Source organism: Amia ocellicauda, chromosome 2, assembly GCF_036373705.1.
Source record: "Amia ocellicauda isolate fAmiCal2 chromosome 2, fAmiCal2.hap1, whole genome shotgun sequence".
Taxonomy (NCBI): Eukaryota; Metazoa; Chordata; class Actinopteri; order Amiiformes; family Amiidae; genus Amia; species Amia ocellicauda.
In genome coordinates, this window is record NC_089851.1 from 45408718 (window position 1) to 45425869 (window position 17152).

The following is a 17152-nucleotide window of genomic DNA, read 5'->3' on the forward strand; positions in this document are numbered from 1 at the left end:
TCGTTAAAACTACACGAGTAGAATAGTACAAATCAGATGTTTAGTTAGACGCAATGAAAGCCACACCATCAGAGATAAATATCGGTCAGATATATTGGCCATTTTAGAGCAGTCTGCCACATCAGCCCGATATCGATCTGTGGCCAATCGATCGGTGCATCCCTAGTCAAAAGTTAATGAAGGAAAGAACTGCGCTGCCATTCCTGTATTAGCAGGGACAACATTTGAAAGGAGAAATTCCCTGTGAAACTTGATGTGCTTTCCATTGCTCTCAAGCCAGAAAACATAATCGGTGGCTTTGAGAGCACTGGAATATTCCCTGTGAGCCAGAGCCGAGTGGACAGACAAGTGTCCACAAATCATGCACCTGTGCAGACTTCCACAGCCCCAACAGCCCCGGCCCTATCAACCAGCACACCAGCAGAGCAAACTGCCTCTACAAGTGCAGCAATTCCATGTGATGGAAATTAGTCTCAGATAATATAAAAATACAATTTTAATTGGTTAGGTTTGGTTATTTGAGGTCTGAATTCAATAATCTATAAAATATTAAGTACTTAATACAATTTGAAGAATTTATTGTTAAAACTCTTGTGGGCTTATTTGGAACACATGGGCTTAAAGGGTGCATATGTACCTTATAAACCCACACTGGACTTTAAATTTAATTTAGTAAATTTATGATGAAATCTACCACAAGTATTTAGATGAGAGATTAATATTTGATTTAATACCCACTTTATTGGGAAGAAATTCACATATGAAAACATGTAAAACTTAGATTTTGGTTGGCTTAATAGGGTCACTTCCCTTATACCTGCAGGAACCTCAAACTGCCTTACCCTGGGCCTCTGATATAACCCAATTCTTTACAATGTCATAATTGGATATCACTAGACTTGTCTGGTTTAAGTAGCATGGTCTTATTTCTCTACCCTCGAAACAGATCAGGATCAAAGCAGGAGACAGTGCTTTACGGCAGTCTTTCATCCTTGCCCATTGTGTAAACTCAAAGCCGCATCCAAAGGAAAACTTGAGCAAAGCTTTCTGTGGAGAAGTGCCGACAATAGGTTTCCAGCATCTGGATCATTAGATTTCCGTTCTGTACTCGTCACTCGCAGATCAAAGGATTTGCTACTCAATGCAGCTACAGTGTTCAGCAGTGAGCTACCAAGGACACTTCAGAAAATAAGATCCTACAGTTATTTTTGGCACATAGGGTACAAAGAGGATAATACTGGACTTCAGCCAAAGAGAAAATCTGTTATGTTTTACAGGTGAGATAATTTAACCGATTACATAATTTCCCTCACAACATGGTTTGAGTAATTTGTAACCGATTACTAATTAAAACTAGCCAGTCCTAACACTATTGGAATCAAATATATTTTACTCAACCTGTTCAACACGTTCACATTTTGATTTTTTTTTTTTTTTAACTGTATTTCAAAAGCGTGTGTGTGTGTATAAAGCAATTATTTTTTTATTGAATTCAGAGGAATGCTTAATGGTTTAGCTTTTAATCTGGAGATTTGACATTTTGAAGTGAGCTGTTTAGCAGCATTAAGATGGGCCTCCCCCAGTTTCTCTGGGAAGGAGTCTGCTCTGCTGATTTTTATTCCAAATCATCATGTTGTATTTTCAGAAGAAGAAATGGCTTTAAATGAATATTGATGGCACCCTTCCCAGATGCACAGGAACAGGAATCCCTTATTCAGTGGAAAAGTGGCAGTGAAGATTGAAAATAAATACTGCAGCGTGGAATCAGAGGCCTCAGACACAGAACTGATCTGAACAAACAGACACATATATATATATATATATATATGAAAAAACTGATCAAAGCTTTAGTAGCAGTGTCCCTCATTTAATTTTAACAGTAACATCAGATGTTCCATAAAAAGGAAAGTACTCAAGCTTGTACAATTATGAAATCCAAGTACATCATCAGCTGACCCCGTTTCCATGGTTACCCTGCCATTGACTTCCAGCACCCCCAGATGTGTGGACTGCTGCCTGTGAGGATTTGGTGCATGTATATAGGAGATGGGAAGGGATGGGAGGTGGCGGCAAAAAACCTTCCGCTGTCAGCAGAAACTCCAGGTGTGGGGAGACTTATTAATTGCATTCTTCACGTGACCCCTGAGGAAGACTATTGCTGCTCTACTTGTATCGATTTACGGTTTGCAAGAGTAGCAAGTACACCTTCAGTATCCTCTTGTACACAGAATGGGAAATCTTTAAGTGATTAACTCTTCACTGTTAAAACCTGTTAGTTGAATTCTTTGTCTGCTTGTGCTTCTCTTTCATACGGGTACATGCAACGGGGCCGCATATGCATGGTGAAAACACAGTTACCTCACAAATCTCTGGAAAGTGTGCTGTTGTGAAAGCACAGTTGGTTCAGTTAAATAATTTAGAGTTCGTGAGGAGTGGGAGGGTCTGGAATTGAAAATGCCAAAAGAAGAAGCATCTGATAGTCTAACAGAAAACTACAAATCTGTGTGGTTTTAACTTTTTATTTTATACCAGCCACAGTCTGCAGGCTTTGGGTCAGTTACTATAGCAGTAATTTGCAGATGTACTGAGGATAAAATAGTTACAAATCCACTGTAATCATAACATAATCTCTGCACTCCTTCAATGTTACAACTGCACTAACAGGATAAGGTTAAGGGCGTCTGCCAAGAAATAAAAATGATAATAATAACATCAACTCATATACAGGTCAAATTTCAGTTCACTTACTACTTGTTTTTTTTCTTTTTGGAAATGGTTTAGTATATAATAGTTCCACTGCTTATAAGGAAAATATTGCAGAAGGATCATTACAATCACATGACTAAGATTTCATGAGTGTTATCATCAGCACGTTATGAACAGTGAATAAGTTCTCTAAGCTACATGTAGTTAATTCTCAATTACAAAATGTACCTTAAGAATAAAGATAATTAAATTTGTATAGCCTGAGCTATACAATCAGCAATCAGCTGTCCTGGGTTAGGATGTTTGAAGAAAACTGACCCTCCAGGCATTCCCTGTTAGTCTGGGCATATGTTATGATACTGTAAGAGACAGTCTACTGTAATATTTAAAGAATCGAGGCTACTGTAAGTAAATAACTAGAAAGCTAATGATTTTGATCTTGATATCTTCATGATCTTTTCATTAATATAAACTGATTCTTGAACTGGGTTCTTCCCTGTGAAAGTGGGCAGTAAAGTTGATGTTTTTGACTTGATGCCAACCCCCCTTCATCTCTGGTGCTCTGTTCTGGCCATGGGCGGCTCTTTCTAGAGCTTTCTCGGGTCATTTAATTTAATTTCATATTAATTTTTCCTCTGCCCTGAACCCTCTTCCCTCTTCCTTGCTGGGCCTGAATACATAAATTATTAAATAAATCTAGAAACGTAGATCTGGAACCTGGATAGTAGAGCATCTCAGATGAATATTTCATTCAAACAAAGCCCACAGGTTACTTATGAATCACCGAATTGGCCATTTGGTACGGGCTGTAAAGCAACCTTACTGGCTGTGTCAGGAAACGAGCGATCATTGTGTAGCTATTGTATTCATAAATGCATTGTAATCCGCTCTTCCTGTAGCAATAAATAATGCAAGAGAATGAACCCATATGCGAATGGCTGTGTGAAATGCATGCATGACTGACATGCAGTGTAGTGCTCAGAATATAAGAGAGGCTGTAAAATAAAACAATTAATAAGATGCCCCGTCACTAGCAGCTAATTGAGCCCAGAAAATTGCAGCTCTGTAGCCAAACCAGGTAAACAGCTATAGATCCTAGTAACTTCTAATAAGGGACAAGTATTGCCAGTTTAATATTGATGCATTTAAAGATCAAACTGGATATGTTGTTTCAGGAAATGGGCAGGGACACACCGACACCCTTTCAGTAAGGTTGATTTATTGAAAGCTGCCAACTATCGTCTTGTATTAAGAGCCCACTGGCTCAAGTCTGGGAGATGACAGAGTCCAGTGTGAAATAGACTCCCTGTAGAGTGACTGAGTGCTGCTGGGATTGGTATGATTAAAGTCAGACCATTTTCATGCTTTGCCACACAGTGAGGGCCAGCTAGTGAGGATACCTCTGCAGAAGGTCTGTCACTGATTGCGGCAGATGCTGACAGCCAAAGACGCATTGTGGCGGAAATGACTTTCAGAAGCAGATGGTTCCACTTGATTCACAAAGTATCGCTTGACCCTCTCCTACCAGGAATCTATTGTGTACTACAACAACAACAACCTCAACAACACCACATTTGCAGTCAGTCAGTTGAATGTGCTCCAGAGAGCACCGGCTACTTTTTTTCAACTTCCTGCAACCTAACCGATTTACGAATTCAAGCTCACTCAGAATAAGTTTCAAATGGAGGGTTTGCTGTGGTGTGTCTTAGTAAGAGTGAAAGTATCATGGCAGTCATAGTGGAATTGGTAACACAAAGGGTGATGTCTGTTCAGTACTTTCAGCTTCTAGCTGTCCCAGGCTCTGTAGTGTCAATTTATGTAGTCAGGTGGCTAGTTTGACACATGGCAACCCAGCGTTTGAAATCTCTACAGAAGATGAGCTTGTCTGGCTCGACTGCTGTCACCCATCACGAGTCCACAGGCAGGGCGATCCCTGCACAGACAGGGTCTTGAGCCCAGTGTTGGTCAGAACCTGAGGAATTCCCCTGCACCGGACAGGCTTCTCCCTGTTCAGTATTTCATCTGGTTGTAACGAATGGTTTCTAGCAGCAGTGTCAAACCCACTAGATGGAGCACTCTGCGGCAGCTAACATAATCCTCCAGAATATAGTTACAACACCCCATCGTATTTGAGATTTGGGTTATTCATCTGATTTTAGCCTCTTGAACCAGAAGTATTACCATTCTTCTGCACAAGTTTACCATCTGTGCCTGGTCATGCCAGGCATCTTCTGTTCAGTTCTTTATCGCACTTTTATGCTATGTCAATTTCATTCTATTTATGAGGTAATTTGTTCCTTTCACTTTTTAACCGATTCCTTGAAGTGAATGGCTACAAGTTTTGCATTTTTCTATAAAGTCATTTATCAGATTAGTATTTTCCGGTGCATTATGTAGACAGATATTTTAGGAGCCATGGGAAGAACCTCTTCACACTTTGCAAGAGGTAACCTCAGAAAAGGAAAGACTGGATATCATGATTTTCGTCTGTCGCTGGTGAGTGAAGAAATTGATTGCCTTGGTCAGATTTGATATTCATTTTAGTAGTCCTTCTTCTACATTGCTGTCTACTGCCTTGCCCTCTTTGGGAAGATTAAAATGCAGAGTGCCGCAGAGAAATGCAGACCATATATTGAATTGACTTCTGAGTATTGGACCATTTTAGTTGCAATTCAGGAATGAATTACACTGATATTAAAGAACAGTGCCAAGTTCTTCAGAGGGATAACAGCCTAGCCTATACTTTCCACTGTTGGTTTTATTAATTTTGGGTTTTGTTTTTCAACTAATGTACTTTAAAAAGTAACAGAGTTGCACACTGCACAGAACTAAGCCTTCCCTTGAGAAATAAAGGAAATAGACCCACAGGCCTACCCAAACTATGCAGTAACGGCACACATAGTCTTTCTTTAACAATGATGAGGTTTCTTGCACACGCTCAGTTATCTGATGTGAAACTTGTAAACAGCTATTTTGGAATTCAGTAGTGGTAATGGAAAGTAACTAGACTTTGGTGATTGGTACAGTAAGCTAGGTGTTGAGCTCGGGAAATGGAGTTTGTGGCTAATTGGAGAGCCATGGAATACCCATGTCCTAAGAACTGACTCCATCAGTGTGTTTTCTTTCATCTTGCAAAAAGATGATCAGATCACATTGTTCTTGACTTGAGTTCTGCCATACCCAGTAAAAGAAAAATGACTGGCAAACATTCAGACTCCATTGGCAGCTGATTTTTAAAGATTAGGAAGCTGGAAGCATGAAAAGGCTTCTGGATCTCATAGTGTGTCACACTCTCAAGAGCTGAAGTGAGTGGAGCCATTCTTTCTGTGGTGCAGTAGGGTAGGGTAATGCACTGGTGTGTGCCAATACTCAGAAAAGGGAAGAGAAGCGGGTAGTCAGTGGCAGACAGTAGGTAAGAATGCCTTTGCTGTGCTGATGCTTGTGATATAGTTTATAATAAACGAGCTGAAAGGCCGCTGGTTTCTTTCACGTTTACTGGATTTAATTATGTAATGAGGTGGTCAATGAATGTTCTGCACCTGGTGGTGAAATCTAATAGTTTAAGGCAGTGGTTTAAAGACGCACTGTGCCCTGACGGGTTCTGTTCCCACCCATCTCTGAGTTACTGAATTCAAAGTGAACTATTAATTTACTTAAATTGACTATTTTTGCTGACAAATCATTCGAGAATTCAAGTGCCTTATATAATTTTATAATTCCATTAAGTAATGGAGAGCTCAGCTGGAACAAGTACCAGTAGGACAGTGGGAATCTGTGAGGGTGCCGCTGGTTTTAGGGTTGGTCAGTGACACTGAAGGAGCATCACATCTTTCAGCACACTGTGCTCTATTAATATACTCTTCAATAAATTTGTTGTATTTGTCTTTTCTCTCTTACAAATCTTGATGATCGCTATCTGCTTTTTTGTGCGTCAGCGAATTCCCAAATGTCTGTCAGTTTTCTTTTTTTTTTTTTTTCTTCTGTGTAATCAACTTATTTCCTGTTCCCATGGTTTCGATTTTTTTTTTTTTTTTTTTTTTTTTTTTTTTTTTTTTACTGGAGCATTATTTGTTTCAGTTTTACAATGATAACTTCATTGAAGGTGTTATGGCTTCAAATGAAAACCAGAAAAAGACAGGGATGTGAAATATTGCACTCTTGACAAGTGCTGGAGTGACTGAGCTCAAAAGCTGGCAGGGCGTAGTGCTAGGAGTGTGCTCCATATTCACCCTCCACTCCCTTTGTCTTACCCTGTCCGTGCGTTTTTTATTATTTACAAACTACGAGACAGTTACAGATCTGTCACGCTTTAGGGAAGCAGATTGTTTAGGGAGATTAGTCTGTTAGCACAACTACAGTGTGTTCATTTTAGTTTTTTTCCCCCCCACATATAAACATCTCAATGGATATCCTTCAGTAAATTCAAAACTCTTTAAGATCGTAATCTGGTTTTGAAACCGTTTCAAGTCCTAGAAACAATGTTATTTTTGTACTTTTTTTGAAAATGTTTTTATAAATATTTTTTGTATAAAAAAAAAACAGGCATAACTTATCTTTTCTACATTGCACCCAAAATAAGTCTACGGTTGTGATGATCATTATGAGTCTTTAGTGGTTATCTTATGCTGCGAAAGTGATAAGACCTTTTCTCATCACTCTAAAGTACATCCAGGGACCTTTAAATAGGTGTGTGTGTGTGTGTGTGTGTGTGTGTGTGTGTGTGTTGTTGGTCTGTGCTGTGCATTGGCAGGTCACCTTGGCCCTTCTGGCAGCTCCTTGTAGGTTGTGTGTGCAAATGAACGGATAATGGCTGCACGTCACTTTCAATTTCTCCCTTAAATGTACGTCTCCCTGGTCCTAAAGGAATAGATGCTCTGCAGGAGTTTTACAGCTCTGCGTGCAGCTCGAGCTCTAACTCCTTTTGGCAGATGACTCAATGAGGCTCTGCTCAGATCGCATTTAATGGAGGGGTTCCACATTACTCTGCCAAGGTACTGTCATCACTCTCCCTGATCAAATCCACAAAGGAAGAACGCCTTCTTGAGAGATACTTTCACAGGGGATATAGGGTAGGTTTGTCTTCATTGTTTTGCAGCTGGTTGATTGTCTTAATGCTATAGTTTGAATCCTGTCTTAATACACTCCGTACGTGACAAGTTTACAAACAGTACCTGACTGACCGTAAAAGAACATGTCCCAAATCTGCTGATCTTAACCTGGCTGAAGTGCTGAGTATAAAGCTCAGTGCATAATTTCAGGATGTTGTCTATTTGTTCAGAAGTGTACAGACAAAAGATGGAGATGCACTACCATCAAAATTTTGTAGCCGTTACCATCTCTACACTTCTCTTTCCCGTGGTACATCGTAAGAACTGAGATTTTAGTCATCAGGAGGAGTGCAATTCTGGTGACGCCAGAAGCTGTTCACCCCTGAACCGCATGTTTTGTCATAGCCTTCCATTCCGGCTCTTCATGTCCTCATACGATATGGACATCTGAAATCCAGCGTGTATTTGGACTTCTTGAAGCAATTTTTCTATGTTTGTATGTACATATAGATGGGTAGATTATATTATCATTGTCACCATCATCATCATATTAATATTGTAATTACCTTGAAATATCTTTGAAATATCTTATTAGCAGATTATTTTCTGTTCATATTGATGCAGGCTTTCTCTGCTGGAGGCTGGAAAAAGATTTCTGGTGAAAAGGAGGCGGGAGTGCTGTGGGTGCTGTATAAATGTGAAATGGTTTTCTGATTTGTAAATTCGCTCTCTCGCTTTCTCCCGCTCTCTCTCTCTCTCTCTCTCTCTCTCTGTTTTCATCAGGTAGAGAGAATCGTGGACAAGCGGAAAAACAAAAAAGGCAAAACAGAGTACCTGGTGCGTTGGAAAGGCTACAACTGTGAGGACGACACGTGGGAACCGGAGACGCACCTTGTGAACTGTGTGGAGTACATCCACGAATTCAACAGACTACTCAGCGAGCGACAGAAGGACGGCACGTTCCTGCGCTCCACTCGCAACTCCCCCAGCAGCAGCACCGCCAACAGCAGCAACAGCGGCAGTGCCAGCGGCAGCAGCAGCAACAACAACGCCCGCAAACAGATCTGCCGCCCTCTCCACAGCACACTCACAAAGACATCGCCCAAACAACCACTGGTCAAGGACATGGACATCAAAACCGATTCACAGTTGTTGCCTGGCAACCAAAAGTACCGACGTGCCACCACGGGCTCTGCGCACTCCGTCACCTCTGGCAGGAGAAGCATGGACCTGGCCAAATCTGGCATCAAAATCCTAGTTCCCAAGAGCCCTGTGAAAAGCAGGACTGAGGCGGACGATTTTCCCAGTGAAGGGGCGCAGAGCCTAGAGCAAACGGAGCAGGATCATGACTCTGTTCCACCGGAGGTGGCCCTGGAGAAGCCCATGGGCTCTCTGCTGGGTCCGGGAGCCGAGAGGGCCCGAATGGGGACCCGACCGCGGACTCAAACCATTTTGCCACAAGCACAGGGGCCAGTGACCGCCGCCACAGCCTCGGCACTAACACTCAACGGCAAAGGTACAGTCAGTGTGGTAGCAATATTAAATATCTGACTCTTTTTTTGCTTGTCCCCCCCCCCTGTTTTGATATGCCAGAGTTTCAAATACCTCTGGTAATGGCGACAAGACCAAGGGTTCAGTCAACAGTAAGTGGTTTTGGATTTTGAGGGAAAACAATATCTGGTCTCCTTAGAGGTGCTAATTCCAAGTGCTTTTCAAAGTCATTGGAAGGTAATGCGACGGAATTGGTTCAAGGTCTCTGATCGATTAACAACTGAATATGAAACAGCAGTTCTTTGATCAGTTTTGCCCTGTTTTCTTGTACATGTTGCATTTTGTGTGTTTTTGCCTTTTTTTAATGCATAATTGAACATGTCCTGACAAAATAGTTTTTGGAAGTATCAGCCCACAGCCCAAACATCACTTCTGATCTATCCTGCATTGTGGCACTCGCAAACTAACTGCTATCAGACTTTAGTTTAGACTTTAGATTAGTTTGAATTCTGGTTGCCAATTGTGTGTACCTGCTGTAGCCTTAAATAAGAATACTATATCCTAGTTTGAACACGATTGGCATCTAATAATTTATTGTATCACATCATAAAAAGCACTCAGATTCCTGGTCTCTAGAAGGGCATCTGGACTTATCCTCAGGCAGGCTGACACCAAATATATTTCTGATAGACAGCTCAGCTATGATAGTCCATGGCACTTAAACATTCCTAGGTTATTTATTCCAGTTTTTAACAGCAAGGGGAACACAAGGTGACAAGAATTCCTAACCGGGGCTTAAGTGAGCTTTTGTTAATGGGGTCTTGCCCACTGCACACACAGCCTTGAGTTTCTGTTATATCTTCTGAGTTTGTGGCTTGTTTTCTGCTGTATGTAAACACACACACAGCTGTCGGCTGTGGCATTTTGCTTGCAAAGCTGAATGGTTACAAGTAGAGCTCGACCGATACAGGTTTTTTGGGTCCGATACCGATAATTGGGAAGCTAAATTTCCCGATTACCGATATATCTGCTGATAATTTCCTCCCTTTCCTTGTTCCTTTGTTAGCATGCAAAACGGACATTTTCTAGTATGGACCCCTCAAATCTCTGCCTGTCAGAGAAATTGTCAAATATGCACTGAAGGCAGGATTTTTACACTTTACATAATGAACTTATCATAAATGACAACCACAAATCAAACATTGTAAAAATAAATTAAGTTAGAATAAGGGAGAATAAAGGACAAGTATAAAAATATGCATGTTCTATACATTAGAACAAAGACCAAGGTATATGAGCAATTTCACACACAAATAGAGAAATGTGCATGTTCTATACATTAGAGCAAAGAATAAGAGTTAAGTGCTAGTCTAGCTTATAGTTGCATTTTGCACATGTCAGGTTCGTAAGTCCTGCTCAGTCCTCAATACTGCCGATACAATAGGGGCAGGTTATAGTGCAGGCAGCACAGCACAGCTGCATTTGTTTTAAAAAATATATTTAAAAATGCAATCGAAAGTGTAACTTATTTAATATGTATGTTAAACATATTGCAATACAAATCATAGCCAAAACATGGTGTAGGATTTGAAAAAGTTTTAATAAATATCATGTGTAGTTTAATTTTGGAGAGTTATTGTTTGCTGATATCCATTCGGCATCTTCAGCGAACATTTACTGTTTATCTTTATTTTAATTGCTATAGTGAATTATGAAAACCGATTTAATTAACTTTAATATTAATTAATAATATACGGTAATCTTCAGTCATTATGAAAATAAACAATCAAAAACCATGGCTACTCAAATGCAGCACAGCTTTCAAAAATACTTTCTATTGGTTATGAAGGTTTTAGTAAAACAGGTTTATTGGTTGATGAGCCCTGAAAACAGAAGGTGTATGGTGTCAGTTGTGTCTCGGCACTCCTAGCAGTCACACGTGCGTCAGGTACTCTCTGATATTGCTTGCTTTTATGTTAGAAGTTTTATTGAACATTCGCTGCAAAAAATATGAATGAGTTTTAGGGGTGTAACGATTCAACACATTTTTGTTTTGATTTGCCTTTCAATAATGTCATAATTCAGTTCGATTTTATTTACTTTTTTCCCCACACACTTGTCTCTAAATGAATAACATTTTTTGATCAAAATTGAATTGAATTATTTTAACACTGCCAGACAGGAAATCGATGCGTACATCAATGCAGAAAACACTACAGTGCCTTTGCAACAGGGCTGCTTGTGTTGAATTTGTAACCTGGCAGTGTCTTTATTCCGTGTGCCCATGGGCAGCACTGGCTGAAGGGCGAAGGGAAACCTTCAGTCCTTTATAGATGCTGAATTATAGTACCAACAGCAGTCTAAATGCTAACACCAGCAAGCTTGTCGCCAGCCCGACACCAATACAAAAGATATTGAAACCAAAAGGAAAGTTATAAACTTGCTGAGCCATCAGAGGACAGGCAGACGAGAGCTATATCACATATGTGATTCTTCAATTGAAAAAAAAAAAAAAAAAAAAAAAATTCAATAAACTGTAAACTGGTGTATAAATCGGAATGCACATATCTTCGTAGACTTATACAATTCTAAAACAAATAACCAGTTATAAAAATAGCATAAACCTATTGCAGGTGCATACATCAATGCAGACAATGTTCTTTTAAACAGTGCCCTCCACCTCATACAAAAGAAGTGGCATTCATTATCAAATAGGTGACTGATCAAAGCATTGATAATGAGACTGATATTGTTTTGCTGGTTTTTGAATTACTTTTGGGTTTGCGAGGCCAAGCAGCTAAATTAATACACAAATAAATTGTGGTCCCATCTTTAAATTCGATGGTCGAAATCGCTCGCTTCAGTTGATCTTCGATTTCGTTTTAAAAAATGTACACTCCTAATGTGTTTGCCTATGGGGTTCTGCCACAGACCGTGCTGGGATACTACCATAATATACACTACATACACTGTACTACCTTTCTGAAATCTGACAAATTCCGAATTCTGAAACGCATCTTGCGCCAAGGGTTACGGATAAGGGATCGTGAACCTGTACTACTGCTACTATTACTACTACTACTAATAAATGAGTTGTCAAAATATTAACTAGGCCTACACGTTACTCCCAGTTGTGTAGTGTCATTTTACTGATATGAAACCCGTCTTTGCAGGGATTGAGAATATTCAAATATTTGTGTACGCAGACATAGGTGGTTGCTATGGGTTAAGAGAGTGAATGAGTGAACAAAACAGCCTTTGTGTCCCTTTTACGACTGATTTTTCTATCACACATACACTGTACACAGCATAACTGTGAAAGCTGTGGGGGGTGGGGGGTTGTCTGTTTTTTTCCTGTTTCTGTGGAGTTTTAATTCAAGCAGACAGAGCCATGTGGCCACTGTAGCCTTTTGCGGTAGATGGCTATGCTGATCTGAGGAAACTCCTTCACTTACAACCTCATGACTGCTTTTGGGAGACCCTCTTTCACACTTCTATTTCACTTTCCCTAAGTCATCCTCCATTTATGTATTTTCGAAAAGAAGAAAAATGAAATGGCATTATAAGACCATGACTGGGAAGGTTGGACTTTTACAGTGTTTTTCAAAGATGCACCACAGGCAACATATGATACATAATGGTCATCCTGTGCCAAGTCAACGGGACCCCTTGCCTAACTACCCTTGACTTTGCAAGGCAAATGTACCCCAGGGGCCTGCTGAGTAAAGAGTATTACTAATTTGCTCTTTAAGCTGTGACCTTGAAGGGTCAGCCTGGAGAGAAAACATGACCTTGGCCAGAAGAACATACTGGGGCTTAGGGATTATAAACCTGCATGTGAGACTTGGGTTCTTTGACATGTTTGAATCTCCTGTAATCTCGGTCTATTGTGAACCCCTGCATCAACTTTTTAAATGCTTAAAATGCACTGCTTTTCGGTTTGTGTTTTGTACATCTTTAGAATGGTGATTGTTAGTTTGCCAGCAGGAATAGTGTTGAAATGCTAGTTATTCCAGAAGCTGTTAACCACTGAAGGTTTGCCAAAGTAATTTGTTTTTTGTAAAGGTTTTCTGTCAGTTGGAGGATTTTTAATACATGACATCACAAAAAGAAGAACCCAGATCCCTTACAACATTTATCATAACATTTTCTTCAGTCTCACCACAGACAATTGCAAAAAATAAGGAAATCAACAGCTGGGAGAGCACTATTATGGTGCTTGAGCCTCACCAAAGCAATTTTCAATGTGACTTCATAAATCCTAAAAATCTCGCAGGTAGAAAAGTGTTTTGGATGTTCCTTTTGCCTGGTCTCATCCATATCTATCCAAAAATATATTTTGGGGGAAAAAAAAATGTTGGAGCCCCTAGTGACTCAAGTTATTTTGACATACATGTGGTAAAAATAGCAAAACATTCTCATTTCCCCAGCGGCTAATGGCAGCTGGAGGGAATTGAGAGCATACGTGTTTGACAATCTTTGGAAGGCAGGTCTCTTGAGGTTCCAACAGCAATTCTGACATTTTAGTAAAAGGTTCAGGGTAAAAGGTTTGATTGAATTTCATAGGAAATAAAGCTGTAACTAACCTGGGGTATGGGAATAAGTCTCCTCCTGGAAACCCTCTTTATTATAAGCCAAACATGGTGCTACACATGATGTTAGTTTACACATGATTTTAGTCATGGTCAGGTTTTCATTTCAGGCTTTTAAAAATGTCAAATTCACCATACCTGAAATCTCCCAGGTGAAATGGAGAGGGTTGAGCAACCAAATACCCCTTGTCTTGTTGCGCTGATGTGAAATAAACCGTTAATGATATTCGCATGATAGATCCAGCTTTTATTTTGCTCTATCCCTCAGCTGTGTACCGTAAAACTAGGATGCCCCCAACCATCTGAAAAACATGGTAATGGTTCTAGTTTAGTCCAAAGATAAATGGCTACTCAATTTAGCATTCCCCTATGAGGATTTACCAGTGTACAATAACTTGCTATGACAGGTGGATGTGTTCATAATTCATTTCAAAAGTCTTGTATTTTGAGTTCAGCAAGCAATTAGGTCACTGCATGTCTAATCCCCTTCGCAATTTAGCACAGCACCTTCTCCGATTTAGACTGCAGTATTGCCTGGGGGAAAAAGATCATTGGATATGTGTTAAAGATCCTAGATGACAAGTTAATGGTTTGGCTACATGTATGTATATGGATGTCACATGTAGATTATACTAAAGTTAATACCTGTTTCGGAAGTCAATGTGACACTTTTTCTTTTACCATTTTATTATGTAAATTGGGAATTGGGAAGACTGCGTTAAGATCCAGATTGACACTAAAAGAAAATTTAATGACATGTTTGATCCGAGTCGGTCATGAGAAAAGGCTCTGGAATAATTCAGTAGACGGTTCATGTAAATAAGTTCTGACAGAGATGGTCTCTGTTGTGTGTAAGTGTGCCACTTCTATATCACCAAAACCTGCAACCATGAGTGCTGATGTCCAATTTCTGCTCGATTTCCAAACCAGAATAGGCTTTCTTGCAAATTTTAATTTATTGCACTACATACCATCATCTCAGATGTCACAAGGGTTTATTTGCACTTAATGTAGCCCGCTGCAACTATGAGTATTAACATGTAGTTCTCTAAAAAGAGGTAGGATTAAAAGCGTTTCTGCTCATCCAATCAGATTAAGCTGCACTAGGGAAAGACCATGGTAAACGGCAACCATTGTTTTTTTTATTACTAAACCGACTGACAGATAGATACTGGAGGCTGAGAAAAGGAAGTGTCCATAGCTTCAAAACTTTGAGCGACACTGTACAGCAGAAAATTAGTCATTTTGGTAAGTTAATTATGAGCAGTGTCACTTCTGTCTGCCTGTCTATAATGATTTTCCATCAAACTTTGTATTTCTGGTAAGTGGATCCTTGACTAGACACAACCTGCCTGTTTATTGTTTTTTTTTTTAGTTTTTGTGTTTTGTTCTCCATTTGTGTGTTATACAAGAATAGGCATTTCCATAAAGCAGAGTATCACAGCTATTACCTGATCAATGTATAGCACTGTGTATTATTTTTGCACTATTGCTCATTAACATGTATAATTTTCCAAACTTCTCCAGTACTTATTCATTATTATTATTATTATTATTATTATTATTATTATTATAACCCAAGTACTTTTGTGGTTATGTTCTATGTATTAGTAAGACAGTCAGTATATGAAACGCATAGATAGTTAAATCTGTAGAAATGCATGAGAAGCCTCATGAGGTAAGCAGTATATGGTGAGCTAACCCAATGCATCATACAAATTACTCATCTTATTTGAAGATAAATATGAATCAGTTACTTCTGGCAGAGATTTGTGAATTGATTTACTTTAGAGTTGATTCTGCAATAACATCATTCTTTTATCTGCCTACCTGCAGGAAACCTTCGAGTGTGTGGGCTTCTCAGTTACAGTAATTGGTGATCTTAAAAACAACAGACGCGCTTGTTTAAAAAACAAAACCAGCACACCATGCCTAAATTAGTTATCATAAACTTCAGTCCAGTGCTTTTTAACAGCTGTGTCTGTGCTGCTTTTATCTTTAATTCAGTGCACGTGAAAGAAATTAATCATCCATACAAATCAGACCGTTTTTATTTTCCAGGATTCTTAGAATGATTTCAATGATTTTGTTTTCCCACAGGCAACAGATCCACACCACAGAAAGACTTGGGTGTTCAATTCATTATGCACACACTAATTATAAATATATGTATTTTAAGTATTCTAAATTACTAACTTGATCAAAGGGTAAAATAAATCCAATTTAATGTATTTCACATATACAGGAAATAAATTCACAGTGGACCCCCGGCCAGTTGGTTTGATATGCACAATTTTTTGCAGCGAATGTTCAATAACACATTTTCATGCAGCATTCCACTGCTTCTCAACCCTTTCTTTAACTTACTAAATAAATCATCTAGAAATGTGTGTATATTTATATATAACACTATGGGAAATTAATCGACAGTGGTCACGACTGGGCTTGTCACCCACAGGTACCTCTGCGTTCATGGAAGCCCTGGCAGCCAATGGTACAGCCAGTATGCAGAGCTCGGTCACTGGGGTAACGGCAGGGAAGCGGCGGTTCGAGGAAAGGCAAGCTTTCGACAAGAGACTTCGATTCAGCGTCCGACAAACCGAAAGTGCCTACCGCTACAGAGACATTGTCGTCAAGAAGCAAGACGGTTTCACTCACATATTACTCTCCACAAAGTCTTCAGAAAACAACTCCTTAAACCCAGATGTAAGTAAAATCAATTCTCCCTAAGTAACACCGTTTAAACCTCCCCCAGCTGGATCTTTTTTGAGCACTTTCATATAATGACATATGAAACGCTAGTTTATGCTTAAGCTCTTCTGTGGTAGTTTGTGTTAAGCTGTTACCCTGGTGATCTCTTAGATTTTCTTCTGAAAATGTTCAAATTCCCCAGGAGTACTGAAGAGACATGGTGGCTTAAAAGGGGGTGTAGGGACTTTTGGGAAACCAAGGATCTATACAATTTGTAACCAAAAGAATAGTCAATCCATAATCAGAATTAGTCTGTTTGCAACCATGGCATTTACACACTGAATATATGTTCATTAGTTGTGATTTAATTGCGTTCTACTTGATGTACAGTGAGGGGAAAAAAGTATTTGATCCCCTGCTGATTTTGTACGTTTGCCCACTGACAAAGAAATTATCAGTCTATAATTTTAATGGTAGGTGTATTTTAACAGTGAGAGACAGAATAACAACAAACAAATCCAGAAAAACGCATTTCAAAAAAGTTATAAATTGATTTGCATGTTAATGAAGGAAATAAGTATTTGATCCCCTATCAATCAGCAAGATTTCTGGCTCCCAGGTGTC

The 17152-nt window shown here is 39.5% G+C and overlaps 1 protein-coding gene across 1 annotated transcript in view; it reads left to right on the top strand.

Moving 5' to 3' along the window:
- Positions 1–17152, top strand: part of cdyl (chromodomain protein, Y-like) — an 83217-nt gene that overhangs the window by 49749 nt on the left and 16316 nt on the right. Inside the window, exons 2-3 of the mRNA XM_066724263.1 lie at positions 8538–9270; positions 16296–16543. Coding sequence (XP_066580360.1) covers positions 8538–9270; positions 16296–16543 — 981 coding nt within the window. The remainder of the gene's footprint in view (positions 1–8537; positions 9271–16295; positions 16544–17152) is intronic.